The sequence below is a fragment of the Protomyctophum parallelum genome (assembly GCF_964188405.1).
Source record: "Protomyctophum parallelum genome assembly, chromosome: 19".
Taxonomy (NCBI): domain Eukaryota; kingdom Metazoa; phylum Chordata; class Actinopteri; order Myctophiformes; family Myctophidae; genus Protomyctophum; species Protomyctophum parallelum.
Window position 1 is genome coordinate 12,254,596 of NC_139717.1, and position 27,970 is coordinate 12,282,565.

Below are 27,970 nucleotides of genomic sequence, written 5' to 3' on the forward strand. Positions count from 1 at the left end.
GATGTATAGGCTATATTCTTCAGCATTGCCATTTAATAGTTGTGCTAGTTGGCCCATGTTGTTTATGTTAAAAATGATCGGCACTCCTATCCCTTGAATGTGTTTATTAAAAAAACAGCGCTTCGACCTAAAATGTCTTCATCATCAGGTTCATGAATGATCAAGTGGTAAATTAAGGGTGATGGCTATGTAAACTCGTCAGAGCCCATAATCATGAGATACCTGCCTGCAATCAGGGATTGAATTAAGGCAGGTAATAACAAATGTAGCTCAGAAGCTGGCCTGGGCTGGGGATAGAACCAACAGATCTATAAATACAATTTAGGCATTTGACGCTCTTAATCCAGAGCGATTTACAGTAAACGAGAGCGACACAAGGTAATACATCAAATACATGCTAGAAATAGTCATCAAGAAGCACAAGCAATTAAGCTAAGAACGTTACATCTGTCTAACAGTAGAATATCTACAGTGAAGCTATGAATATACACTACAGCAGATTGCTACAGGTATGTCTACATAAAATGCTATCTAAATTATATAAGTTTAGCCTTTGCCTGAATGAATGAATGAAGAACATAGCCTATTACCACAGTGTGTGTGTGTGTGTGTGTGTGTGTGTGTGTGTGTGTGTGTGTGTGTGTGTGTGTGTGTGTGTGTGTGTGTGTGTGTGTTTGTATGAAAGATGCTGTTATGTAAAGCATTAATGATGTGATCATGCACGCTACATCATTATCAGGCTTACATTTATCCTGGATAATAGGCATATAGGTTTTATAGCACTTTGTAGCAATTGTATAGAAATATTAGACCTTATAGCTACTATAGACGAATAACAGTTTAAGTCCACACTATTATCCATAATGTATAAATGATGGCTATAGGCTGCATGGCTAACAGGGCTTGGGCACTACCCTATTTACCATATCTCTATATCATTTGATAAAGGCATATTAAAAACTTGTACACCCAATGAGGGTGTACATTGCGCTGAACACTGGCAGTGTTTTAACTATACTTGTGAGGACCTCTGCTTGGATTAATTTATGGTGAGTGGGGCACCGACGATCTGCAAGCTCACAACGCGCTGCATGTGGACGCAACACTTGCTTGTAGATCCACGGCTTGCCAAGCCGTGTATATCCACGGCTTCCGTGACAATTTCCTAAACATGAGAGAGATGTGCCATATATGGCACGCACGAATCACGATGATTCCATTCACACCTCTCATCTCTCTGCACCCTCTCTCTCTCTCTCTCTCTCTCTCTCCTCACATGACCATGAAATGAAAAGCAAAATACAGCACGATATATAGTTTCACATGCCACGCATAGACTTGTTGGTGTAGGTGTAGGGTGTAGGCTATACTGCGGGCATTTGGCCTGGGTCCTTATATTGTTGTGTGCTGGCTGGCACACTACACACTGTCTTTCTTTTATTTGTATTGTACTGTGTTTTTGTATGGACATAGTGTTGGGTGCTTGCACATATGCACACATGGCATCACGTGTGCAGGCACACTACGACACTGTCTTTCTTTTATCATTCATTTTTTAAGAGCCTGCTCAGGGACTACAGATGAAATTTTGCTTTGGCTAACTCTGGCCCATTTACATTGAGGTGAAAACTGACATGTTGATTAATGAGCTTTGTCCCTGTCAAATAAATAAATATATGAATATATTATAAATTAATTATTTTATCGTGTGTGACACTGCTGTGCAACTAATGAATGTTTAAGCACGTTCTAATAATGTATACTATACGCCTAGTTAAAAACATTTTCCAAATATATATTTACATTTTGGACAAAATAGCCAGATTTACGTCGAGATCTGTTCTAGACTAGATCCCGCCTACTGTGTCCGGTAATTTCCCCAACACACATACATGCAAGCCTATTTCCATATCCGCTGTATTACCCCCAAACCGGATCTGTACCTAATCTGCAAAGCGAACAACTTGCCTCACTAGATGCGGCTCTGGATCTATGCTCTGGATGCGACTAGATGATGATGGCAAATGAACGCGCGTGCGCGTAACCGCGAACAGACTAGAGCGCCTTCCTCCTCGTTCTCACCGGGTCTCGTCTCACCACCATCAGATCACTGAGGACCCTACCCTGCTAAGTTCCTGACTCACTGACTGTGTGTGTTGCTCCAACAACAAAACAAAAAACCCACTACACTTCCCTATCCCCTTTATAGCCTATCCGAGAAGAATTGTGATGAGGTTCTCTGTACTTCGCGGTGCTTGTCGAGGTCTTCAGGCGTCTAAAGCGCATCAGGCAGGGTCGAGGGTCTTCGGAAAGAGATGCCTGCCAGCTCCGGGTGCTGGAGCTCTCCGGACAGCGGCCACCACGACCAGTGGCACCCGCTCCAAGACAGCCCTCAAGTTTGGGAAGCAATCACAAAAGCACGGGACCGGCTACGAACATGCTGTGAGGTAAGATCATCGATATATTGTGGTTTTCGTAACTTTAACCTTTTGTTTGGCAAACACATTTCCTGGTACAAGAAGAAGCGTTTTGTTCTGCTTTCTGACAATGGAATGTCGAAAGCAAGGCTCGAATCACAAGCTGTTGTCAAAAATGCGAGCTTGGTTTTACTTTTTCTTTTGTTGCCTTGCCGATTTCCCACGTGTCCCGGGGTGTCTTCTTCAAAGGGACTCCAGCCAGCTGTTGTAACTTTCCTATATTCTTTCTTTCCCGTTTCCCTACTTGGCATTAAACTGAACATGACATTTGTAGCGAACAACACCGTGGCATGCTTGGTTAAATCGTAAAATGTAGTTGGCTAAACAGAGACGTCACGTTAAATGATGCAACTATCAAGGGATGGGCTAATGCCTAATGTTTATTTGTTTACATTTGTATAATGTAGGTCAGTGTGTTAGTCATATTACTGATACCGATGGCCATGACGAGCACCATAGCTCCTCCCCAATCAGAGGCACAGCAACGTGGCAACAACAAAAGCGATAAACATGCCTGCACAGTAATGGGGTCCCGGTCATATAGGGCATATATTGTCCAGGTGTTATATTAATCTGTCACACTTGCTCACACTTAGATTGTGGAGATTGATTATTGTGTATTATTATTTCAACAACTTACAAGTTACAACACATGCTCCTGCTATGTAGTATTTGTGTGAAATACTTAAACTTTACTTTCATTGTAGGGATGTAATTCAGTGCACCAAGGAGGAGATGGTGGCTTTACAGAGAAAAAACCCAGCATTCCAACCTGTGCTGGCTATCATACAGGTACCAGCTTTATTATTGACTGTAAGCCGCTCTGTAAATCGCTCTGGATTAAGAGCGTCTGCTAAATTTCTGAATTGTAAATTAGTTTTATGTTTATTAACATTAAATTATATTATTATGCTTAAATTATCGCTTTGGCTAAAACATTGAGTCCTGCGGATTCAGTATCAATGTGCAATTCAAGTCTTTGCGGTGAAGTTTGAGGGTCCAATGGAGTTAAGAGGTTTTGTCCGAAGCGCTATTTGCTACTTTTCATTGTTTCAATATTTTTAACCAACGCCCAGACGTAAAGGGTGTTCAGTAGCAATGATTTATGGGGGGGGGGGGGGGGGGGGGGGAGGAAATAATCAAAAACCTAAAAAATAGAGTTGGGTGGTTTCCTCCCGACAGTAACGATATACACATTACTGGGAATTTGCCTTGGAGGTGGAATTGATGTGGAGAGAAAAGGCAATGTGAGGAAATCTGTATAGAATATAGATACATACACCTAAAATAACGTATCTCCATCATGGCCCATAGCATGGCCCATAGCACTTACCCTACCCCCTTAGATAGCATTTCTGTAGACTTAGATAGCATCTGATACAGACTTATAGCATGTTATGTAGACGGCACTATAATTGCATTGTATATAGTCATAGCACGCCATAGTACATATGTATAGCATAGTAGTATATATATATATAGTTTATATGTATAGTCTCATAATATAGATATTCCACTGTTACTTTCTTAGCTTACGCATGTTTTATGATAAATGCTTTTGTGATGTATTTCCCATGCTTTTGTTCTTGATTATTGTAAGTCGCTCTGGATTAAGAGCGTCTGCTAAATGCCTAAATTGTAAATTGTATATTTGATTGAGCTGTGACCCTGTGTGCGTTTTGTCTCTGCTTTGCATCAGTGCAGAAGATGACTATAACCTGAAGTCTAGAACACATTTGGTCTAAATTACCTTTGACCTGGGACGGAGGGTTATCTTATCTGTGATGTTGTGAATTTCATGAAGGCCATGGCCCCTCAATTTGTCTTTCTGACCCTCAAAAAAATGATAAGTCCTGGAGCCAGAGTGAACTTGATGCCCTGCTCATACTTCCCCAGCTGATTTAGCAGTTTTCTCCTATAAAGCGCGATATTCTGATTGTAATCATTGCAGCAGATAGTGTTTATTTTCTGTGACGTACAGTATAATCATCACTTTATTTGATTGTGTGTGTGTGTGTGTGTGTGTGTGTGTGTGTGTGTGTGTGTGTGTGTGTGTGTGTGTGTGTGTGTGTGTGTGTGTGTGTGTGTGTGTGTGTGTGTGTGTGTGTGTGTGTGTGTGTGTGTGTGTGTGTGTGGTGTGTGTGTGTGTGTGCGTGTGTGCGCGCCCATCTGTGTGATTAAATGGTTTTACCCTAAAGGCAGGCGAGGATGATGGCTGGCTGGAGATCAACAAGAAAATGGCAGGAAAGGTAAACTAGTTTCCTCTACTAACGTCACGTATATAATATATATTGTCTATTTTACTGTAGGTGGATGTTAACAAAATAAAATAATAATAATAATCATTCTCCATAATCTTCTCGCCACAGATTGGCCTGAATGTCACTCGGATCTGCCTTCCAAACGATTGCACAGAGGGTGAAGTAAGTGAGAGTCACACTTAACCCATGACTCATGTCTGTATTCCTGTACAGACAGAGTCTGCTTTCCTCTACACTGTGGCTGGCTATCAGTCATTCTTTTTGAGTCGTGCAACCACTCCAAAGAACAGCAATGTCCCTATGTCCCGATGTTTAGAGTACCAATAGGGTCCAATCGGTCTCTACTCCAAATGGTCAATTGAACGAATTACCTATTATTGTATGATATTGATATTCCCCCACCCAGTGAGGGATTGATCTCTCTTTTTATGTATCCCCCCCCCCCCATTTCTAACCAATAGTTTTCCTCTACTGTGCTGTGTGTAACATTATGTAACCCCTATAGCATGAGGAAGGGAAAACCTTTACCCAGCTGGAAGGGGGACCCCAGATCCCATGGGTGTATGTGTATTGTGTAGTAAGGATCTCCTAGCTAGCTCATGGCTTACGGAGGTATGGAATTCCTCAGATGACTAGTCTACGAGGTTGATTTATTACAAGCGTGGCTTCAACAGACCTCTGTCTGTCTGTCTGTCTGTCTGTCTGTCTGTCTGTCTGTCTGTCTGTCTGTCTTCCATTGATAAATGTAGACCATGTGTTTGGGTAGTGGTTGACAAGCGCTATTGCCTGAAACTCCAAGTGCTGCAGCCATAGATATAAAATCACACTTCTGTGTGCTCTTATCATCATACATAATCATACATCACATTCTGTGCTCAGCTCAGCCAATCAAATCATCACAAATGTCATTCCGGCCAATCACTTTTGGCGTCTTCACTTTTCTGCCATCACTTTTATCTTCAATGTTTACTTTTATCAGCCAATGAAATCATCACCTTTCTATGGCTGTAGCTCCCCTGCCCAAGCGGGCGCCTTGTCTTAGTTCACTGCTAGTAGTTTTAACTACTAGCACTAGCAGAGAACTGGGTTAAAATCCCAAGTCTTATGGATTGCAGTGCTTTAATAAGAAAATAGAAGCCATGCCTTCTTCTATCAATTATTTTAGACTCACAATATATTAGATATCTTTGCATTTAGGCTGGAGTGTGACAATTTTATTTTTGAGGGGCGCTAGCCCCTCCTATGTCCAGCTTTGAGGGTTTGTGTAAACACAAACTTTGTTTTGCTACCACCACCTCTTGTTTTGAGTGACACAAACATTGAAGACAAAAGTGTTATTGGCCAGAATGAGATGATGTATGATGATAAGAGCGCCCCTCACAGGTTTGTTTGTTTGTCTGTGTGTGTGTGTGTGTGTGTGTGTGTGTGTGTGTGTGTGTGTGTGTGTGTGTGTGTGTGTGTGTGTGTGTGCGTGCATATGCATAGATTTTAGAAGAGGTGTTGAAGCTGAATGAGGACTCAAGGGTGCATGGTATCTACCTCTACCTCCCCCCTGCTTCCTTCACCAGCCGCGTGCTCAGCGCACTCAAACCTGAGAAGGACGTTGATGGGTAAGAGGCTTTATTGGACATGCAGAGACGGGGAAACGCAGAGTGTGGATTGGTGACTTGTTTAGAGATGGAACAGAAGCAGTGTATCTTCTGGTCCATCTTTTCTGGGAGATGTTTCTTCTGGTCCAATCCTCCCACTTTCAGTTGGAGGATTGCATTATCTCTTACTGAAGATGACTTGTGTGGATGCCCATCAAGAAGCCACTATTCATTATGAATGGTCCCCTTTAGTTTGGACACAAGATGGCTCCTTTTCCCCCCCAAAGCAGCCATCCAGTGAAAACCTCTGTGGTATGTGTTTCTGCTGCCTGCCTGGCAGAGGGAAATGCATTTACTTGCACGCCGTGTCAAATTTGGCCCAAATCTGTATCGTCCTGCACACAATTAATTAAAAGTAACAGTGTACAACAGAGTACATTTAGCAAATGTCCTCTCCAAAGACACGTGAGTGAAGATATTGGTGAGGGACCCTGCATAATTAGTATGAGCTGAACAAATTGGATTGATTGTGTTAAGATATCCACAAGGCCAGAGAGAGATGGGGAGAGAGGAAGAGAGAGAGACAATTTTGTTCCATGCAATTTCCTGGCCAACGCTGGGTACTGAAACCTGAACACGCTCACTGACGTGGCGCGTTGTCAGCACAATAGCCGGCCAAACTGATAATATACAAATAGGAGTATTATGTATACAAAAATGTTCTTTGAATAAAACTGTCTGTATGTTTTGCATCGTGCAATAGGGTAACAGATCTGAACATGGGCCGACTGATACGAGGGGATGTGAGTGAGGGCTTTGTGCCACCTTACGCCAGTGCTGTCATTGAGCTTCTGGAGAGACATGGTGAGTTTGGGGGTCAACGGTCAGGGTTCAGAGGTCAAAGTGCCCTTGGACTCAGCAGATTTATTCTGAGTACTCCAGCAACCAACCCCTGCAGACTCTTTGGCATGCAGTATGTTGATCTCCTTCAGATGAAATATGATCTTGTGTAAAATGGCATGTTCAATCCACAAAATAAGTAAGTACATTCATTTATTTTCACAGATGCTTCTCTGGAGGGGAAGATTGTGTTGCTCATTGGCAGTGAAGGACCCCAAGGGCTGGCGATGCAATGCCTGATACAGAGAAGTGGAATGGTACCTCTCAACTGTGGAAACTCTGGGAATCTACAGAAACAGGTTTGTGTGTTGCATGCAGTTTTATATTCTGACCACATAGTGGCAGTCTCTCTCTTTCTTTAGATGGACTGTGAACAAATGACTCAGGATCTAACACTAAGTACTGAAATGAGAAAGGACAGCCCTTGAGCACAACGTTGATTAATTGATTGAACACTTTAAGTGTGTTAACAGTACAGGTAGCACTGTCAAAGGTTATGCTAAAAGGATAACAAAAAACAACGACAGGGTGCTTGTTTCTATTGTGGTCCTATGTACTCAATTCATCAGAAATACATAAAGTACATGCAATACAAATACAGTACATATTAGAATAAAACTCAGTAGCATCGCATGGTATATTTACAGAGAAAGGAGGTGTGGGGGAGGGGGGCAGAGGATTCTACAATAAAGCTATTTTAAATTGTATTCTTTTTGGTTAGGTTTGAGTTTATGGAGTCGAGAACTGTAATATGTTGGTAGGTCCTTCATTCCATATCTTGGTGGCAGCAGCGTAGTAGAATGCGTTTTACACATGTTTGAGCCACGCTATAAAAAAGACGCAAGCTGAACTGTAAACCTGTGATGTTGTGCCCCTCTGTTGTCTTTCTCTCTTCACGTATGTGCTGTATCTGCATTGTGTAGGTGATGCAGGCGGATGCTGTGGTCCTGCTAGGGGAGGGACACGTGGATGTGCCTCCCACCTGGCTGAGACCAGGAGCTGCCGTCATCCACTGTAACCCTGGCACAATGGCAGGTATGGTAGACACAGCTGTTACATCAGGGCCTTCCAAACATTTTAGCCTGAGACCCAAAAGAGACATTTTGTGTCTCCCCTGGACCAGTGTTAATTTCTTTCAGCAGATTTTGATTTAGTCTTTTCAATATCGCACCAATTAGTATTACTCCTATTTAGTCTTGTGAATTTTCTAGTCTAAGTCTAGTCTTAGTCGACTATATCAAAATCTTAGTTTTTTTGTATTTTAGTTAATGCAATGGTAATTTTGCCAGAAAAAAAAAGTCTGTCTTTTGAATAACACACTAGTATTAGTCCTATTTTTATGAAATTGTTTAGTTTAGTTTCTTCTGAAATTGTTAATTCTTAGTCTAGTCTACTATAAAAAGCATTTTTTTTCAATCTTGAAATCCGTGAACTGGGAAGCAATGTCTTTTAATGAATGGGTGTGTTGAACGTGTCACTGTCCTAGATGAACATGCTGTTGAGATGTTCTCCCACTCTGGCACGGCGCGCCTCTCTGCCGCATACAGAATGCAGGTGTGTCTCTTGGCCTGTTACAGTACCTGTTTTCTTACCGTCTTGTGTCAACGTGGCTGACTTCTTTCTGAACTTTATGTCTAAATAAGTAACGTTTTTTTGCACTCCTGGAAAGAAACGTGTAGTCTAGGTTTGAGTTTTGCACATGCACACTGCCGCAGCTTGCTTAAAACGTAATGCAATGTTTCGGACACAGTCAGGAATACATGGTATGCAAGAAAACACCTGCCAGTGTAAGAGCACAGGTGTCAGAGAACTATTATCATACTGATAATTAGAGTACAGTATTTAGATGGGAAAACAAAATGTCACCCGAGATGTCACCGCAACCAGCTCAACACCATAGAAATATAATGAGGCAAACTCGTTTGAAATCATTACATTGGATGCGACCCAGAAAGTCATGCTCATCGCGGCCAGTACTACTTTTGTTTTCTCACTTACTGTATGCATTCTTTTGGTTGTTTGTAGTGTTTTCCTATGACAGTAAGGAAAACAGTGTGATAATTAAGAGTGTACAGATGAACCATAGTCTCTTTCTGTCTTCTGTCTGTTCTCCCTGCCTCCGACTCAACCAGAATGTGGTGCGTAGCAGCTGCAGGTGGCTCCAGGAGCAGCAGTACAGAGCATGGAGGCTGCGGAGTCTCAAGCTGCAGCCCCTCTCTACTGTACCAAGGTATGTGTAATGGACCTGAAGTTCATCTAATGCCAAATGTCTGACAGACAGACAGTGCTCATAGTTGTCCAATGATGTTCTTTTTTTCATTCATCCAAACCTTTATTTATTCTCCAAAGACTGAAGTTCAGATGTTTTCCTCATTTGCAGTGTTGTCGAGATACATCATGGTACAATTTCATTTTCAGATCAATCAAAACTAACTTTACCATATCATGTGATACAACACAAGTTTAAAAACAGTTGCAGACATTTGTGGGTAAGTCTGCAATCAAAGCTTTTAATTGACCGTATGTTATGGGAGAAGTTCTTTATTCCAAGTGGTTTGGGCGCTAAAACAAAAGGCTGTTTTTCCCTTTTTAGTGTGAGCCAGTCACTGGAGCGTGTCCTATATGTTACAGTATTCCAATAATCCAGCAGAGATTTGATATATTGGTAAAGTCAATTGTCTCAAAAAAGTACCAGTGTTTGTTTCGGCTGTCGGTCAAGGAAATCCAACTCGCAGAAAGATAAACTGTATCCAACTATCCATGGGCTTGAGGACAAAAGGAGTAGCATTCCCATAAATGACATCTCCATAGTCCAACACAGAAAGACTTAGTATTACTAAACATGATGTATGCCACCGTTTCCCGGGGTGTCGAATTGTTAACTTTCTTTCGTGACATATTACAATGTATACGACGTACAGTACATCCATATTACTATATCCCATTGAACTGTCATGTTGTCTTGTCTTTGTTCCTGCAGCGACATAGACATTTCCAGATCCCAGATCCCAAAGTCAGTGAACCAGCTGGCCGAGGAGATCGGCCTGCTGCCTGAGGAGCTGGAGGCTTATGGTAGGACCAAGGCCAAGGTCCGACTGTCCCTGTTAGACCGCCTTGATGCACAGCCTGATGGGAAATATGTGCTGGTGGCCGGGTAAGTTCACTTCACCGGGTCCTTTGTTTTTGTGGGTAGCCCCACTCACTGTGAGAGTGGCGTGCACAGACATTTAGAGGGGCAGGCGCTCAAGTGAAAAAGGGCACCTTGTGTGGCGTGGCATAGACGAGATTTCTCATCTTCAGCTACTTTGTCCAGAATGTCAAAGACAAGATTCTCGTCATTTAAGGATTTCTATTGATTCTGTTTGAGATCGCTCTACAAACGCATGCAGGGGGGAGAAAAAAGAAAGAAAGTAATTGTTTGGAATTTGTAAAACACTGTTTTACAAACTCAGTGCAAATGTATTTTGTCTATCATAGTATATACGTCTATCATAGGTGTATATACAGTACCTATGCAATGATTATAATGTGTCCACATCCTGGGCTGGGCACCTTTTTAGTGCATAAATGAAATCAATCAATCATATGGGGTTCTCTCTTGTTGTAGTATCACGCCCACTCCACTCGGTGAGGGTAAAAGCACTGTGACCATCGGACTAGTCCAGGCCTTGTCTGCCCACCTCAAGCTCAACTCCTTCGCTTGTCTCCGCCAACCCTCCCAAGGACCCACCTTTGGAGTCAAAGGTCAGCAATGGAGAAGCAGACGCTTGTGTGAATGAGTTTTCTTAATCAAGGACTTAAAGGGATATTTCACTTTAAAAATTTCATCATCTATTCAGGCTTATGTGAACACCGCAGTTGCTCGATTCAGTATTTAGATTAATCGAAAACATCCATTCTTTTTTCTGGTGACTGATACCACCCTCCTAATACGTGAGGTGCCCGTGTTTAAAAAAATACTTTGTTCATTTATTTTTAATAGTTTCTTTGGAAAATGAAAAACATAAAAAGGAAAACCACGGGCACCTCACGTATGAGTTACCAGAAAAAAGGATGATGATAATGATATTTCGATGATAGAACTCGCATTCTATCATGGTTAAAATGGAGTTTGAAGTTACAATGGGTTTGCATAGGAAGGGGGCGTGGCATTTAAAATAAATATCAAAATACTGAATCGAGCAACTTAAAAACTGGGTGTTCACATAAGCCCGAGTAGACGATGAAATGACCAAAAGTTTTTTTGAAAGTGAAATATCTGTTGTTACACTTAAAATGCACTCTTAACATGATTCACGTATCTTTCTATTACATCATAATACATGCGTTAAATATTTTTGCCTGATGTCCTTTGCTTTAAAAAAACAAAACAAAGTATGTTGCTCTTTTCTTTTACTATGTGCAAGGTCAGACTAATTGGCACACACCCTACTCAACAAGTTACAGAGTACCTTGGTGGCACAAATCATTTAGGAAATGAACTCTACATTTGCCCCAGCCTCGGTCCCAGGCTTACTTATCTGCGAAAAGAAAAGCCTGGTCACAACGTAAGGCAGAGAAGCTATCGGCGGATGTATCGTCCGGAACATCCGTCAAATGTATTTCCCCTGGATACGATATGACAAATGATAGCCTCTAGTCTACAGCGTAGGTCTTGCCCAGGGTGCATTTGCCCTGATGAAGACTGTAATTGTTGTTTATTTGTTTATTTATTCAATTTAGTTTTAACTTTATATCCTCTCCGTTGTCTTTTTGAGTGCTCAGATCTCCTCTTCTTCCTGCTGATCTTGGAAGCACCTTCAGCATAGTTTTGTGTTTTTTTGAGTGGCGCAACCACTCCTATAGACAGCTATGTGTGTCTCTGGCTAGCTGGCTGTGTCAGAGCACGAAATTTGCTTTTGGTTGGTTTTCACAACCAAGTATCACTGTTGCGCAGCCTAACACACAGACATTAACTGTAGATATGATGATTTGGGGTGTGACAGTACTGTACAGTGACGGTACAGTACAGTAGAGGGACCCCCTCATTTTTCAACCGTTTCGGACGCGGGGCGGCTTGCCGTAACCGGGCCGCCCCCCTGGGTGCGTTCCTGGGGGTCTGGATGTTCTGGGGAGTTACCCCACATGGTAACTCTGTCATCTCTCGACCGTTTCGGACACGGGGCGGCTCGCCGGAAACTGGGCCGGCACCCTGGCCGTGTTCCTGTGGGTTTGTAACAGGGTGGAGCGCCTCACTCAAAGTCCACAGCTCAGCATTGCTCTGTGTACCCCCCCCCCCCCCCCCCCCAGCTCAGTCCCGTCCCTGTCCCATTGTCTCTGTCTGACGGAGCTGCCTCTTGTCTCTGTACCTGTCCTAGGGGGAGCCGCGGGAGGGGGATATGCCCAGGTCATTCCTATGGAGGAGGTAAGACACTGAGACAGACCCTCAGTGACCTCTCAGCTGGACATGCACTGGCTTCAGAGGCCTTGAAAACATACACACACACACCAATAATCACATATGAATGCCAATACACACACAAACTCAGAAATAGACAGACACGCACGCATACACAGTTTGCACACGTCACACACCTCATAGTTCTACCATAACAATTAGTCTCGTGTGGCAGGACTGTTGGCTCCTGCAAGTTTCAAATTCTGGAACACGGAAGCTCTGATCATGAGCAAACAATAAAGCGAACGTGACGCCTGCTCCCCGTCTTTACAGTCACACAGATGTATCCTAATATATTAAAAGCACTTTAATTACACTCGGTTAAAAATTTCAAGTAGTTATTCCACGCTTTGATTATTGTTTTGTGTCTTATCACCATGGCCTCTCTGTTTGTACACTCTGCCCCACCCCCTTCCAGTTCAACCTGCACCTGACGGGGGACATTCACGCCATCACAGCAGCCAATAACCTGACGGCAGCTGCCATTGATGCCAGAATGCTCCACGAGGCGACCCAATCAGACAAGGTGACAATCACAGCGGTGTCTCAATGTGGCCTTGTGCATGAAGAAAATGCTTACATTGTCTCATTGTGAGGTCATTGGATGTTTAACCCATTTTGACCTGAGATCAGATTTTAAAAATGGCTTCTACATCCTGACAGTTTTCTGAAAAAGCTATGTCAGTCGTTCTTCGATTTTTCAAAAATAGCAGATTAGCTATGAGCTATTCTTCAATAGCTAAAGCACAACATAATGCTAACACCAATGCTAACAGCCAAAATGGGTTAATAAATCAATAAGGTCCTTCATTAGTAAGCCATGAATGTCACAGCGTGGTCTTTAGTGTCAAAATGAGTGTAATGTAAGGTCACAATTTCAGTCTTATATTAGACAATGTGTGACCATTATGAAATCTGACATTTTCTTTTTTGTTCCCTTACCAGGCCTTATACAATAGACTGGTTCCCTCTGTGAACGGTGTCAGGCGATTCTCTCCCATACAGATCGCCAGGCTACGTGTAAGTCATAAACACAGCAGAGTGCCTGAGCACTGAGGATGTCAACAACCGTTAACTAGCTCACACAGGCATCCCGTTTTGTTGCTTCTTTCTTTGTTCAAATCGTCCACTAGGGGCATCAGTAAACACGTCTCTTTCTAAGAGACTCCTATCTTTCTCCCTAACTACAAACACTTGCATGTTTATTCGTCAGACTTCATATCTGTTTATGTGATGGCCAGCAAGACAATTTATTGAGCGTTGATACCAGAATGCCCGATGTTGAGTCATAACAAATAAAATTCAGCAAATGTTATGTGGTTCAGAGGTAAGGCTTTCCTAAGGCGGCACTGATGTCTGAGTTTCGCTGCTGAGTCGAGGAGTTCAGAGGCGTGTAAAATGGGACGGAGTGAAGGATAAAGAGAGTCATTTGTTTCTAAACTGAGCTCTCGAAGTGAACCTTTTGAACTTCGCAGGGAGTTCATCAAGCTGCATGATTGGTCAGCAGCCTTGTCTTCCTGCACCGTCCGCACATTCATTCATCGGTGGTGGGCTGCCGTCGTCATTAAAATGCCACCGGTGCTGGAAGGATTCAGGAAAACATTAAGCCTGGATATTCTTAGTTGTGCGCGGGTGTCACACACTGAAGATAGATGATCGCACATTCTACAAGCTTGCAATGTGTTGAGTTGTGAGCTTGTAAATCTACTAATCTGGTGCACCACAGTCCCTATTTTCGCCATGCTATACCCCCTTATCCCTTTTTCTTTTTTTTTCCACCATTTTGAAAACATTTTAAAAGTGTTCAACTAACCGATCTACATCAACACATTGTGGTGAGCTTGTAAATTGGCTATTTGAATGTTTCAAATATTTCTCAAAATAGTAAAAAAGGCAATGAAGTAAAGGGGTATAGCACTAGCGAAAATATGGCCCACTATCTCAGGCTTTAGGATTTACTCAAAAGCAAAATTCAGTCAAGCTGTAGTGTTCTTAGAGTAATGAAGTATACAGTACACTACAAATACATTCTACAATCTCCTGTAGGATCAACCTAAGACAAACCATAGGACAACCCAAACCACCCATGTTACATAACAACCTAAGACGAACCATAGGACAACCCAAACCCCCCATGTTACATAACAACCTAAGACGAACCATAGGACAACCCAAACCACCCATGTTACATAACAACCTAAGACGAACCATAGGACAACCCAAACCCCCCATGTTACATAACATGCACATCATCTGTCTGTCTCTCTCTTTTCAGCGGCTGGGCATCAATAAAACAGATCCCAGCTCTCTCACGGCCCAGGAGGTCAGCTCCTTCGTCCGCCTCGACCTTGACCCTTCCAAGGTCACCTGGCAGCGAGGTAGGAGTGGAATCACTGGAATTCTCTCTCTCTCTCTCTCTCTGTCTCTCATTCCTGCTTGCCATCAACAACATTGGGCTGTCTGAAATAATAAGAAATTAATTAATGTGAAATAAAACGTTGACGCTTAGCAACACAACCTCACGACAAACTGATGAGTAGTACAGTACTAAATCCCCTCTAGCATAAGGACTTGAACACCTACTCGCAATAAGAGACAAAGATCACGCTCGTCAGTTTATTGGGCCTATGGTCCTTGCGGTCATTTACAAGCAGTTTGATCTGTTTTTACAACACATGTCCAAAGGGATCTTTAGTGTCATACTCTGTGCCGTGAAACTATCAATCCCCCATTGTGTCCAGAGCTACTAGAATCCACCGTTCTTACGGTTTCTTTGTGGGCCTCATTCAAGGAAACAGGCTTTTCTATGGCAGTTTAAAAATCACAAAATGTCAAGCAGGCAAATCTATGTAATTTCGCTTTCAATCTATAAAACTATGAAAACGATTGGTTGGTGTGTCTTCCTCTGCAGTTCTTGACACCAATGACCGCTTCCTGAGGAAGATCACAGTGGGGCAGGCGAGCACCGAGAAAGGACACATGAGAGAGGTATGTCGGCTCCACGTCAGAAACAACCCCGCCTTTCCCAACAAAGTTATACTGTATCTGCCTGTCTGTATGTTTTCTTCATTTGTCTTGCGCAATAACCTCACGTTGTGTACGTCTATGAAAAACTAAATATGCTTGATTCAATGCATCCACCATTGAGAATACTGTATATCGCATTCAATGGACCATTTGCTAAGCCCCACCCACTCCACGCTACCCTACCTGTGGGTCTATGGGTGGGCGGGGTCTATGGGCTGGATCCAACTAAGCTGTGCTTAGTTGTCACCCATTGAGATGCATGTTAGATTACGGGATTTCTCCATATAAATAATCGATAATTTGACATTTCGGGAGCAAGCGTTTAAAAATCTCTTCCAAATCTAGTCAACAAGACCTGCAGCAGGCTATGCACTGGAAAAACGTACATAATTTCAATAAACAAAAAATATGGGGAAATGTTAGAGGGACAAACGGTATCCAACTGAGATCAGCTGACTGGAGACAAGCAAGCAAGCTTCCCTTGCAGCCACAGTCCTGTCCAGCGTTGCTTTCTCTGCTGCTCTCGGAGCGCCAGAAGGTGCGCGTGCACGCCGATGGTAGGTGGTGCACGTGCACGCCGATGGTAGGTGGTTTGCGTTTACGCCGATGGTAGGTGGTGCACGTACATGCCGATGGTAGGTGGTGCACGTGCACGCCGATGGTAGGTGGTGCGCTTGATGTTCCATCATCGCCGCGGCTTACTGTTGCACGCGTGTTGATTGACAGGTCAGTGTCAGTGATCTGTTCATACTCCGAGACGCTCACAGTCTCGTCGTCCACTCCTTTCCACATGCACGCACACACACACACACACACACACACACACACACATAGACACTCAATCTTTCTCTCTCGTCATCTATCCTCAAGATCCCCACTTGTGGTGATATACGTATGTGTGTTTAATGTATGTTACGGAGGTAGACGGGATTGGAACCCTTACCTAATGCTTGTAAATGTCTAGTTGAAGGTGCGTTTTATTAGTCTTCCATGAAAAAAGTGGAAGATGGTGTTCCCAGAAAGTACAACAAAAGACAGTAGGCTACAACAAGAGAAGAAAAGGCTCTGTATAATGCCAAAGAATACTTTAGGAATATATTATTATTAATAGCCATAAATACACCCCTTTCACAGTACAGTGTTTTGATTAGGCTTTCATAGGCAATAAGAATGTGTATACAGACCACTTTGTTGGATGTTCAATCCGTCAAAAACAAGATATCTGGAAATGTATTGACTAGATGGAGACAAAGGGTGCGTTCAGAAATCCGCACGGAGCGCTGGTGTGCCCTCTTCTCGTCCGTTTATTCAGTGCACTGGGTGCGTTGTTGTTCGAAAACCTAGTGTGCTGCTCCCCGGGTGTGCCCGCACTGACCAACCCTACTCAGAAGTTGGGGTTGTTCAGTGTGAGTGCGTCACTGCGGTGTCTCGAGCACTCCCCGGTGGTGAAAGCTAAGCTAGCTAAGTAGCATTTAGTAAATCACCAATGCCATTCAAGTGTTCATCATTTACCTTGGCCCATGTTTTAACTGGTTAAGAACTGGTCGTTCATAAATAAGCCACACTCTGTGCGCTCTGTGATGTGACCGTCCAGCACAGTAAAACAACGAAGCACATTCCCGGTGTGCATATCCGAAAGCACCCTAACAGAATATAGCACCAGAGCATCTCGGATGATTAAATGCCTTTTTATTTACAATGTAATGGAAATTGCTTTGCTACCCCTGCCAATATGTGACACGTATGTTTTTGTTCTCCTCTTGTTTCAGTCTGGGTTTGACATTGCAGTGGCCAGTGAGATTATGGCCATCCTGGCTCTGACCGATAGCCTGGAGGACATGAGAGACAGACTGGCCCGCATGGTGGTGGGCACCAGCCGCTCGGGACAACCCGTCACCGCAGAGGACCTGGTGTGTTGTTTGTTTGTGGACTTTTAGTCTCGGTGGTAGTGTGGATGGTGGTGTGATCTAGTATCTCAGTGCTTATAATGCGCTCCACCTCCATTCCTCCCCCTCTCTCTCTCTCTCTCTCTCTCTTTCTCTCTCTCAGGGTGTAAGTGGAGCTCTGACAGTGTTGATGAAAGATGCCATCAAGCCCACACTTATGCAGACACTTGAAGTGAGTCCTACCTACTTGTTCACGCAGCCCTACTAACCCATTTACGCACCTAACACTTTGAATGCCACCTGATCGGAGGCAATTTTCTGAAAAATGCTGGTAGCAATAGCGCCAATGCTAGCGAACTAAGGCGACGTCCATCCTTTCTCCAGAAAACGCCAATATTCCAATCGCGATGACCGCAAAATAAAAAATTAGCTCTGAACCTCGCCGATCTGATCAAAACCACGAAATCTGTTAATGATAATGATAATTTGTATATAGTGTTCTTTCCAGACGGAGTTCTATGAATAGATAAAACAGAAAAGTATTATCAGAAGATTGAATAACATTAATTCACACAATAACTGATCAATTGTTTAAAAAGTGATTTAAAAGATGACACTGATTTTGCTAGCCGTAGCCCCTTGGGTAGGGCATTCCAAAGCCTATGTGCCTGCACATAGGCTTTTGTTTTTTAAAAATTATCAAAGTTTTTTTATTAATGTTCACACGAAAATATTATACAACATTTTTCGAACTTATTTTCCCCCTTTTTCCCCTCCCCTCCCACCAGAGTTCCCGCTCTGAAAGAGCCACAACCCCGGTATCTTGCACCATATGAAATAAAAGGCACATACAAATATACATAGACATAATAGAAGACTAATAGAAGTATGCAAACAAATAATAATAAAAAATAATATGTATAAAAATAAAAATAAAAAGACAATAATAATAAAAAATAAAAATAAATTACAGTAGGGTCAGTGTAATAAGTTAAGGATTGTTGATGTCAGCCGCGTTCATCCTCTCAATGTGTGTCAAAAAAGGTTGCCAAATGGTGTAAAATTTTAAAGCACCGGCGTACCCTCTTGTGGAGTAGTGAATCTTCTCCAAACATAGGCTTTTGAGGTGTATTGAGTATTGAGGTGAGTTTTAGGAACAACCAGGAGGGCCCTACCTGAGGATCTAAGGCCAGTATATCAAAAATGTAACAAGGGGCCTGTCCTTGCCAGGACTTTGAAAGTCATCAGCAAAATCTTTAAATCAATTCTGAAACTTATAGATTACCAGTGGAGAGCAGCTAAGATAGCTTTGTTTTTGTTTGGTACTTTGAACCTGAACCTTTGAACTTTGAACCTGGTGTCTCTAGTTTGGTTCTGTCATAGTTGAACATATTGGTGGGTTGCTGTGGGATGAAGTGTTGGTTTCAAAACCCTCCTGTATGTTTGTGTGCCCTTCAAATTGTTGCAGGGTACGCCGGTGTTTGTCCATGCCGGGCCCTTCGCCAACATCGCCCATGGCAACTCTTCGGTGCTGGCAGACAAGCTGGCTTTGAAGCTGGTCGGACAGGACGGCTTTGTCGGTAAGAGGCCCACAGCCCACTGTTGTGGAGGGCAGTGGTGCAAATACATTTACTCAAGTACTGTACTACTTTCACTTAACCTTTTTCAAGACTGCTATGCTGCTATGCTTATATCAAGGATTTCTCTGGCACTAGCGCCACGCTCTGGCCTGGAGGGCTGGGAGGGAATGTGTACTCATTCAGTGCCAATGACGCCTTTTGACGCCTTTTTAAAAACATTATTATTATTATTTTAATTGCTCTAATCCACGTGACGACATGCACATGACGTGCACACTGCACAGTGGATTTTCATTTTTTGGCAACGACACCTGGTGGCGCTGAATGGTTAATGTTTTGTCATTTTGATTATAGCCAATGTACAAGTTTACAATGTGAGCTTAATAGTTTTACGTTGGTACTTTAAGTATATTTTGATGCCAATATTACTTTTATCCAAGTAAAATTGACGATGATGGTCATCAATTTGACTTAATTTAGGCCTTTCACTTGTAACCGCTACTTCTATTTCAAAACAATCACACCACTTTGACCACTGGGTAAAGGCACACAGTCAAATCCTGAGTGTTCATTAACACAGAAGCGTATGAGTCCAATCTCTCAGAGATAAATTGACACTCACTATTTTGCTCTGCACTACATGCTTTGGAAAAGACAGCCAGATTTACCTGACAGTCTGGGGGCTGTATTTAGCATGTCTTTTTTTTATGTTGTTTTTGTGGCTTTCGCCTCTATTTTATATTTTTTATGGAGAGACAGACAGTAGGCTGACAGGAAAATGGGGAGAGAGATGGGGGGGTGACATGCAGCAAAGGCCGTCTGGATCGGGAGTCGAACCCGCGGCACACTGCCAGACTGGATTACCAGCCAAGGTGCCTGGACCGCTGAGCCACGGCCCAGGCTGTGTGTGTCCCAGATGGACACACACGCAAACACACAAACAGTAGAATTCATACATTCCAATGATGTCGCATGTTTTGCAGTATTAGTAGTTGTGGTATTTGTCACTGTATATTTGACCATTTTCCCTATGTTGAGTAAGAACCCCCTTGCTGTCTGTCTGCCACAGTAACTGAAGCCGGTTTTGGGGCAGACATCGGGATGGAGAAGTTCTTCAACATCAAGTGCCGGGCTTCAGGCCTGAGGCCTAACGTGGTAGTGCTGGTTGCTACTGTCCGAGCACTGAAGATGCACGGTGGGGGACCTAGTGTAAGTTATCGCCCACTTGACTGTGTGTATCTCACACATTACGCATACTCTTTCTGTCTGAAAACATTGTAATAGTGAATAATTGGAGCTCTACCAGCTCAACCTTGTAGATTTGTACACGCGTCCATTATACTATGACTTGAGCTATGATACAGAGTTAAGTGGTTAGATTCTTTGTAAGAAAAAGTGTTTTGAACTTTTGATACACACATTTTCAGTTAATTGCCCAGCCCTAGTTGACAGAGGGCATCGAAGGACAAAGCGACTATTTAATAGTTCTCGCCAATGGTGCAGTCCAATCTGTAAGCAAAGAGTTGTGTGCATTCCTAAATGTTTCTGATCTCTCTCGAGTGGCCCACCTCCTGCCAGTTAACCTAGAAGTCTATAGTTTGTAATTACATTAACAGTAATGACTCATGCAGGCATGATCAAACACAAAGGAAATGTTAATCTCTAGGCCATTCCACTAGCCTATTGAGTCCAACTCATTATTATAGCTTTAGGTGTGAATGAAGAATTACACCCCTGATGTTATTACAGTGTGTAATTAAGCTTGTTTGTTTTTCTAGGTCTCTGCAGGTGCACCTCTTCCCAAGGAGTACATAGATGAGGTAAGACAGACATACATTTGTGTGTATATACAGTACTGTGTCCACGCACACACACACACACACACACACACACACACACACACACACATACTGTACACACAGATAATCCTTACATGTGGTTTCTGGTTGTGTAGATGGGACTCTTAAACGTATGTGTAATGCTGCTGTATGTGTATGCTGTTAACCCACGCAGCCACACTGTATGCACATAATATGCAAAATAATGAATAGATGAGTCTTAAGTGTACCACAGTCTTACTGTATGACACAATACCATGAAACAATCTACCAAGAATACTCTAAAGAACATTGCAAGCTATTCATAACCAGGCATGGAAGCAACATTTAGAGGTGTGCCATAACAGACTAATGGCATACTCTAATAATTATGCATAATGATTTGCTGTAATCACACTCCTTAACATACAGTATGGACTGGACATTGAGTACGTCTATTTTTGAGGGGCGATAGCTTTTGGTGTATGTGCACAAACTTTGTCCTACATAAACATTAACTCCCATTGACATTGAGTGTTCTTGTAAACACAAACATTGCGTAACACAAACATTGAAGACGATGGCGAGGACGCAAATTCTGATTGGCCGGAATGAGACGATGCATGAAGATGTACGATGATAAGATCGCCCCTCACTTCACACGGGTGTGATTTCTTCTATAATACAGCTAGTACCTATGGACTAGCTGCTGTATTTCAATGGCATGAGTTTTATTACTTCCTAATTCTATAAGACTTCATAAGCAGGGTCTTGAGTAGATGGATACATAGGATGAGCCATGATGGGGATTGTCTTTGGTAGTGATATCAATGTCAGACTCTGCATCTCATCTTTCAAATGGCTATTTCTTTATTCGCTCTGGGTTGCATCTATCATAGAAGATGGGAACACAGGCACTTTGGTGTTCTAAAAATAAATAAAAACGGACTAACTAACCCAATTACAACCTTCTTGGAGTACTTCTGATCCTCTCTCTATCTCACTGCACACTCACAGTCCAACATGCAACATTATTAATTATGGGTAATATCCTTCTTGGTCAGCTGTGGTGACTAGACTATATTCCTCTTGATGAGAGGATTCATACAGTCTGAGTTTCACATTAACCCATTCTGGACAGGAACCCCGTTTGGTGTTTTAAGCATTATACTTTATTGCATTATACTTTTGAAAAATAGCAGATCTACAAGCACATGGCGTGGCACAGAGTGCCACGCTACGAGCTTGTAGATCTGCAATTTTAGAAAATTTGTGAAAATGTGGCGCAAATCTTTGAATATTTATTCTTTCAGAGCGAACGTTTCTAACTCAAATCTTTGCTTCTGGAGGGTCCCTGGAACAACATATTTTCAGGCCAAAAATATAGATAATTCTGGAGGTTCTTGATATGAAAAAGGTTGAGAACCACTGACATAGAAACATGGGTTTTTCAGAAAACAAATTTAAACTTGACCCGCTGTGCGTCTGCTTTCTGTTTCCTCGCATAATTCTCATCCAGAACCTGGGCCTTGTGGCCGGTGGATGCCACAGCAATCTGAAGAAGCAGATCCAGATAGCGCATCTTTTTGGTGTGCCGGTGGTGGTCGCCCTCAACGTGTTCAAGTAAGACACCAAAATGATGAATACCTCGCAGAGGGATTGTGGAGGGAAGCTGGGTCGGGGACTGGGAGTGGACTATTTGCATGGATTAAACTAAAGCATGGGTTCCCAAAGTGGCGTCCGGGGACCCCCAGGGGTCCTTGAGGGAGTTCCAGGGGGTCCCCAGTTAAATGAACCAAATGGACCCTTATGGGTCTGTAACTCTGAGAGTGTACAAATGGAACCAAATAGACCCATTAGGATCCATTTGGTTACATTCTATGTCCAAATCTATGTTAATTGGGTTAAATTAACATAGATTTTACAATATAAATTGGGGGTCCCGGAGATAGAAATGCCGTAGACGTAGAGTAATGCATGTCAAACTGGAGAGGCCCGTAGTAGTTCTGTGTTGTCGCTGTAGTACTAGAGTACTAGAGTACTATAGCAGCATGTCCCAAAAGAATGTGTCCCAACCCATAGTTTGAGAAACACTGACTGCGCTAATCCAAATAGCACCTTTTGTGTCAACTGGCTTATCAACCCTCCTCAGTATGTATAACAGTTGCCACGTTGACTCCACAGGACAGACACCCAGGCAGAGATTGACCTTGTGTGCCAGATCGCCAAGGAGTCCGGAGCTTCTAATGCCGTGCCATGCCACCACTGGGCGTTGGGCGGACGCGGTTCAGTGAAGCTGGCGCAAGCCGTGAAGGAGGCCAGCAGCAGACCCAGTGACTTCCAGTTCCTCTACAACCTAGAGGTGAGGGGGTGGGGGGTGGGGGGGGGCAGAGGTGATGATTGACAGGCAAAACCCCTCAACAGTGACATCTGCTGGCAAATTGTTATTGCAGCTCAAAAGGCTTCAGAACACACAACCCCAGTCTCAGACCACAGAAAATCCAGTGAATGTTCAGGTTGAGGTTTAAAGTAAGATATACTTTAATTTCCCTATAGGGCGAGGGGAGAGAAACAGGACTTTTCTATGTCAATATGTATGGAATCAGTCCTTTTTAAAGTGTGCTGTGATCCTGTAAACAATTATGTGATGATTTATGTTTCACAGTGGACCCCAGGAAGAGTAGCTGGTACTTTGGTGGCAGCTAATGGGGATCCAAATGAATAAAGAATAAAGCTGTATCTGATTGACTGTGCCGTTCCCAGATGCCCATAGTGGAGAAGATCAGGACGATAGCCCAGAAGGTGTATGGCGCTGATGACATTGAGCTGTCCACAGAGGCCAAGGCCAAGATAGATTACTACAACCAACAGGTGAGATCACTGCCATGCACGGATGACGAGTCGCGCTGATCAGCAGTTGTTTTTCCACATTCATTCTCCCTCTTTCTCTTTCCTTCGCAAACAAAAATCATTGAGTTTTCTTTTGTGCTACAACACCCAGGGCTATGGGCAACTGCCTATCTGCATGGCCAAGACACACCTGTCCCTGTCCCACATGCCGGACAAGAAGGGGGTGCCCACCGGATTCACCCTGCCCATCAGGGATGTTCGTGCCAGCATCGGGGCTGGCTTCATCTACCCACTAGTGGGCACGGTGAGTGGTTGACAGCAGTTCCTAAGCAGCGTGATTAAGGTGTCGTGCCAAGGGTAGACTTCATTCGCATTCGTCTCCAAAATGAAAGCCTGGGGAAACCCATTGGATCATTTGGCATAGGAGGCTTCCTATGAACACACAGAACACACAGAGAAAACCCCCAGACCACAGAAAATCCAGTGAATGTTCAAAGTTCAGGTTGTTATTGGGTGTAATTGAGCCGAGGTCATAAAACCTAAAAGTAAATGACGTTTTTAAATCAATGAAAAGTTATCAGAATGTCATGAAACCTTTAAAGTCAGATAAGATATACTTTCCCTGTAGGGCGAGGGGAGAGAAACAGAACTTTTCTATGTCAATACGTACTGAATCAGTCCCTTTAAGGTGTGCTGTGTATCAACAATGTGATGATTTATGTTCCAATGTCTGTCTTTTGATTGGACAATGGGGGCACCCTATCCCTTATTATAAAAGTACAAACTTTTGTGTATGTTCACATGACACAACAGCACAGTCTTCTGTGCTATCGTTATGTTTTTTTGCGTGTTTTTTTTCACCTTTTTTTCACCAAACATTGTTTGCCGTCCTCCATTAATGTCTCTCTCTTTCCTTCAGATGAGCACTATGCCTGGCCTTCCTACACGACCTTGTTTCTATGACATTGACCTTGACCCTGTTACTGAGGAGATCACTGGGCTTTTCTGAGCATGCTCCAACTACAGGTAACCACACAGACAATGACACCCACACATGCGTGCGTGTGCTGTGCACACACACACACACACACACACACACACACACACACACAAATGATCTCTGCGTGTTTTCTTATAGGTTCTCTGAAGTGATAGCCTCAGATCTTCATTTAAATGGTGCTGTGCCTTCCAGTTCATCCATCCCATATGCCGACAAGACAAAAACATCTCTGTTTTCTTTCCGGGAGTGAAATGGCAGTATTGAAGCGTTATAGTTGCGCACGGGTATCACACACCGAAAATAGCTGATCTACAAGCTCACGTCACTACTAAGTATAAACCAGGCTTAAGTCTTAACCAAACTAGAGGTTATTGTTGCACTGACTTTACAAAGAAAGCATCCGTGTCGTACAAGCCTTGATGAGGTCCAATGTTTTTAAACTTGAAATGTGTGTCTGGCAAACTTCTAATATACTGTATGTCTGTTTGAAATTCAATGTGAATGTTACTCTTTTAATGTTGCTATTGTTATACACGTCTTAACAACATTTTAAATGCTCATGTATTTATGAGCCACACTCTTATTGTACGCACAAATGTCAATTACTGTAACCTCTGGTATCCTGTTACTAAACTATGTTTCAACTGCTGCACTGCCCAAAGAAAAACATCTCCTGTGTCCAAGTCTTCTGCTGCTCTTAATTACAGCATGGTGAAATTATCTTACATTTGTCATTTTGAAGGCCCTTTTGTTGTTAGAGCTCCACATACTGCATCTGTTTACAATGATGCGACGGTAAAATCTGAATACTACCCTTGCCGTAATATCAGACATTTATTGTGAAACTACCGGAGGAGAGAAAAGGCGAAAGTGTGGGCTGTCGTTTCCAGATATCCGAGCAGGAAATGGAGATGCAAAGGGTACCGCTAAAGGAGGCCAAACTCATTGCAGAGTTGGTCGACCTCTCACAATAAAAGCTTGGTCAATTCCGAATGTGTGTTTTTTATTTTTATTCTCATTAGATTATGTCAAACTTGCGTAACTTGATTTATGTCCGAAAGTACTATTTAAAAAAGAAAAAAGGTAATGAATAAAGTTTATATGGCAGCTTAGAAATTTTATATTTTGTTCTGAAAACATTTTCACTATATGTTTTTACATTCAGTGTACGTGTTTGAGTGCTGTACGTTTAAAACTTGTGCCTTGAAATAAACCTTAGGTACTGCTTACTCCACAACTTGGTGTTCATCAGTGTTCTTCACACCCAGATGTTGTTTAGACACACATGCTCCACTTCCTTATCCTGATTATGAGACTCTGTTTCCTAATCGCAGCCAGTCTGCTCCAGACGAGGCTGCTGGCTCGATTGCATTCAAGTGATAAGTAACCATTTGGTGATTAAGTCAAGTTTATTTATATAGCACATTTCACACGACAAGCAAGGACTCAATGATTATAGGTTGGTTTTCATACGAATCCGTTGCACTGCAATGTGCAATTTAGCAAAGAGATTTTGGTGTAGAGGGGAAAAATGCCAATGTTTTGCATGCTGAATCAAATAACGCCCAGATATCGCTATTCTCCGAATATGTACAAACAAATTCATAGACTTGGAGCAGTCAATCATTGTGGTTGTCGTTTGAATGCCCAGTTAAAACGGAGGCATACATTTTCATGTATTTTTTGTACTAATGCTAGTACTTATCTATCTAACTATCCAACTAATGCTCCTTTGCTACTATTGAATGTCATGAATTCTTTCTCTCTAGTGCCCTGTTCTTAGATTTTAGTCTTAGGGCTGTATTTTGCGTGTCTTAAGTACCAGGTCTTATTACCTAACTTGAGTAAACTAAAGACCTGGAGGCGTGATCAATGCTCTTTGGCCACTCAGAATAGCCAAATGGCATTGATCACGCCTCCAGGTCTTTAGTTTACTCAAGTTAGGTAATAAGACCTGGTACTTAAGACACGCAAAATACAGCCCTTAGTGTCTTGAATGTTGTTTGTTGTGTGTATCTTTTACTATTATCGCCTCAATGACTTGAAATGTCAGGACATTGTCTGACCCATAAATTTGTCCTCCTATGGGTCCCAGTGTTTGGGAACCAGTGCTTAGTCTAAACCTACTTCGTCCTCCGTCTGAAAACGGTATAAAAGTTCACAACATGTGGCATCCGACAAGGCGCCTGCATCCATGGCGCCATTGTGTCCATCACCTCAGGTGTGTGTTTTACTTTGATGGCATGTGACATGCAGCGGATCCCCATGGCGTGTGTTCTTCCCAAGAGGCTGATCTCTTGTGAATGTCACGCTCCTCTCCAAGTACTTCTAACAACTAACTATCCAACACCTCATTGACTTGAAACGTTATCAGAAATCAATCAAGACGTGGCATGGTTTGGGTTTTCCATAGATCATCATTCTTCTATGACAATAATGAAAATGCACAAGGCTGCAGTATTGAGTATAGCATAGCAATGTGAATAGCACAAAGTTACATGTATGTGGGATTGATTGCAAGAAATCGGACAGCAAGCCGTAAGAAAAGCTTGTTCTGAATCTGAAGGACACGTTTGCAAACCCAAGTCGGCACACAACACACTATCTACAGGTACATGCATTGATTAGTGAATGGTTCAACGCCACCATGGATGGACAGTGACAGGCCATGGGTGTTGTGACCCTGCTGTTCAACTTCAGCAGTGTGACAGTCTGAATCCCCGGCATCCACTTGGCAGCTGGCTCGCTGCGGGCAGAGACAACGCATGGCGTCCGTGGGATGGCCTCTGTTCCAATTTATTTTGGGTCAGATCTAATTGACTGGCCTACAACAGATGTGTGTGCATAAAATAAAAATATACTATTGTCTTTTTCTTTTCTCCAGATGTCGATGACGAGGAGTTCCGCTCTAAGATGAGACATTTTACGGAAACACTGCTGATGAATAAAAGATTACTCAAAGGAGGACTCAAAGTCATGATGAAAAATATAGACAAGATGGTGGGCCGCCGGACCATGCTGCTGGTGCCTTCTATGTTGCTGTCAGCCATGCACACACTTGGCCACAGTGTTACCAATAGCCTGGCATTGATTGATTGATTGAAATATTTATTAACAGTTTGCAGAATTACAGTACATTTCAAGCA

The 27,970-nt window shown here is 42.8% G+C and overlaps 1 protein-coding gene across 2 annotated transcripts; it reads left to right on the forward strand.

Moving 5' to 3' along the window:
• Positions 1-2,074: 2,074 nt before the first annotated feature.
• On the forward strand, positions 2,075-27,893 carry LOC310876263 (monofunctional C1-tetrahydrofolate synthase, mitochondrial-like). Of its 2 annotated transcripts, none has more exons than XM_083789749.1 (28): positions 2,075-2,447; positions 3,185-3,269; positions 4,676-4,726; positions 4,847-4,900; positions 6,224-6,348; positions 7,091-7,191; positions 7,393-7,526; positions 8,151-8,262; positions 8,714-8,781; positions 9,360-9,457; positions 10,208-10,381; positions 10,835-10,971; positions 12,585-12,631; positions 13,083-13,190; positions 13,610-13,684; positions 14,940-15,042; positions 15,576-15,652; positions 17,461-17,601; positions 17,741-17,809; positions 19,046-19,157; positions 20,227-20,366; positions 20,936-20,977; positions 22,494-22,597; positions 23,159-23,336; positions 23,738-23,845; positions 23,976-24,128; positions 24,744-24,850; positions 27,709-27,893. In XM_083789749.1, the coding sequence occupies exons 1-27, from the start codon at positions 2,230-2,232 to the stop codon at positions 24,831-24,833; spliced, it is 2,904 nt and encodes a 967-aa protein (XP_083645875.1). In that variant the 5' UTR covers positions 2,075-2,229; the 3' UTR covers positions 24,834-24,850; positions 27,709-27,893. The 2 variants fall into 2 exon arrangements, with proteins under 2 accessions (XP_083645875.1, XP_083645874.1); XM_083789748.1 differs by lacking the exon at positions 27,709-27,893 and adding an exon at positions 24,963-26,061.
• The last annotated feature ends 77 nt before the right edge of the window (positions 27,894-27,970 follow it).

Coding starts and splice junctions, on each gene's coding strand:
- LOC310876263 (XM_083789749.1), top strand. CDS start 2,230: ATGAGGTTCTCTGTACTTCGCGGTGCTTGTCGAGGTCTTCAGGCGTCT. Junction 17,602..17,740: donor CCGTCACCGCAGAGGACCTG/GTGTGTTGTTTG, acceptor TCTCTCTCTCAG/GGTGTAAGTGGAGCTCTGAC. Junction 20,978..22,493: donor CCAAGGAGTACATAGATGAG/GTAAGACAGACA, acceptor ATTCTCATCCAG/AACCTGGGCCTTGTGGCCGG.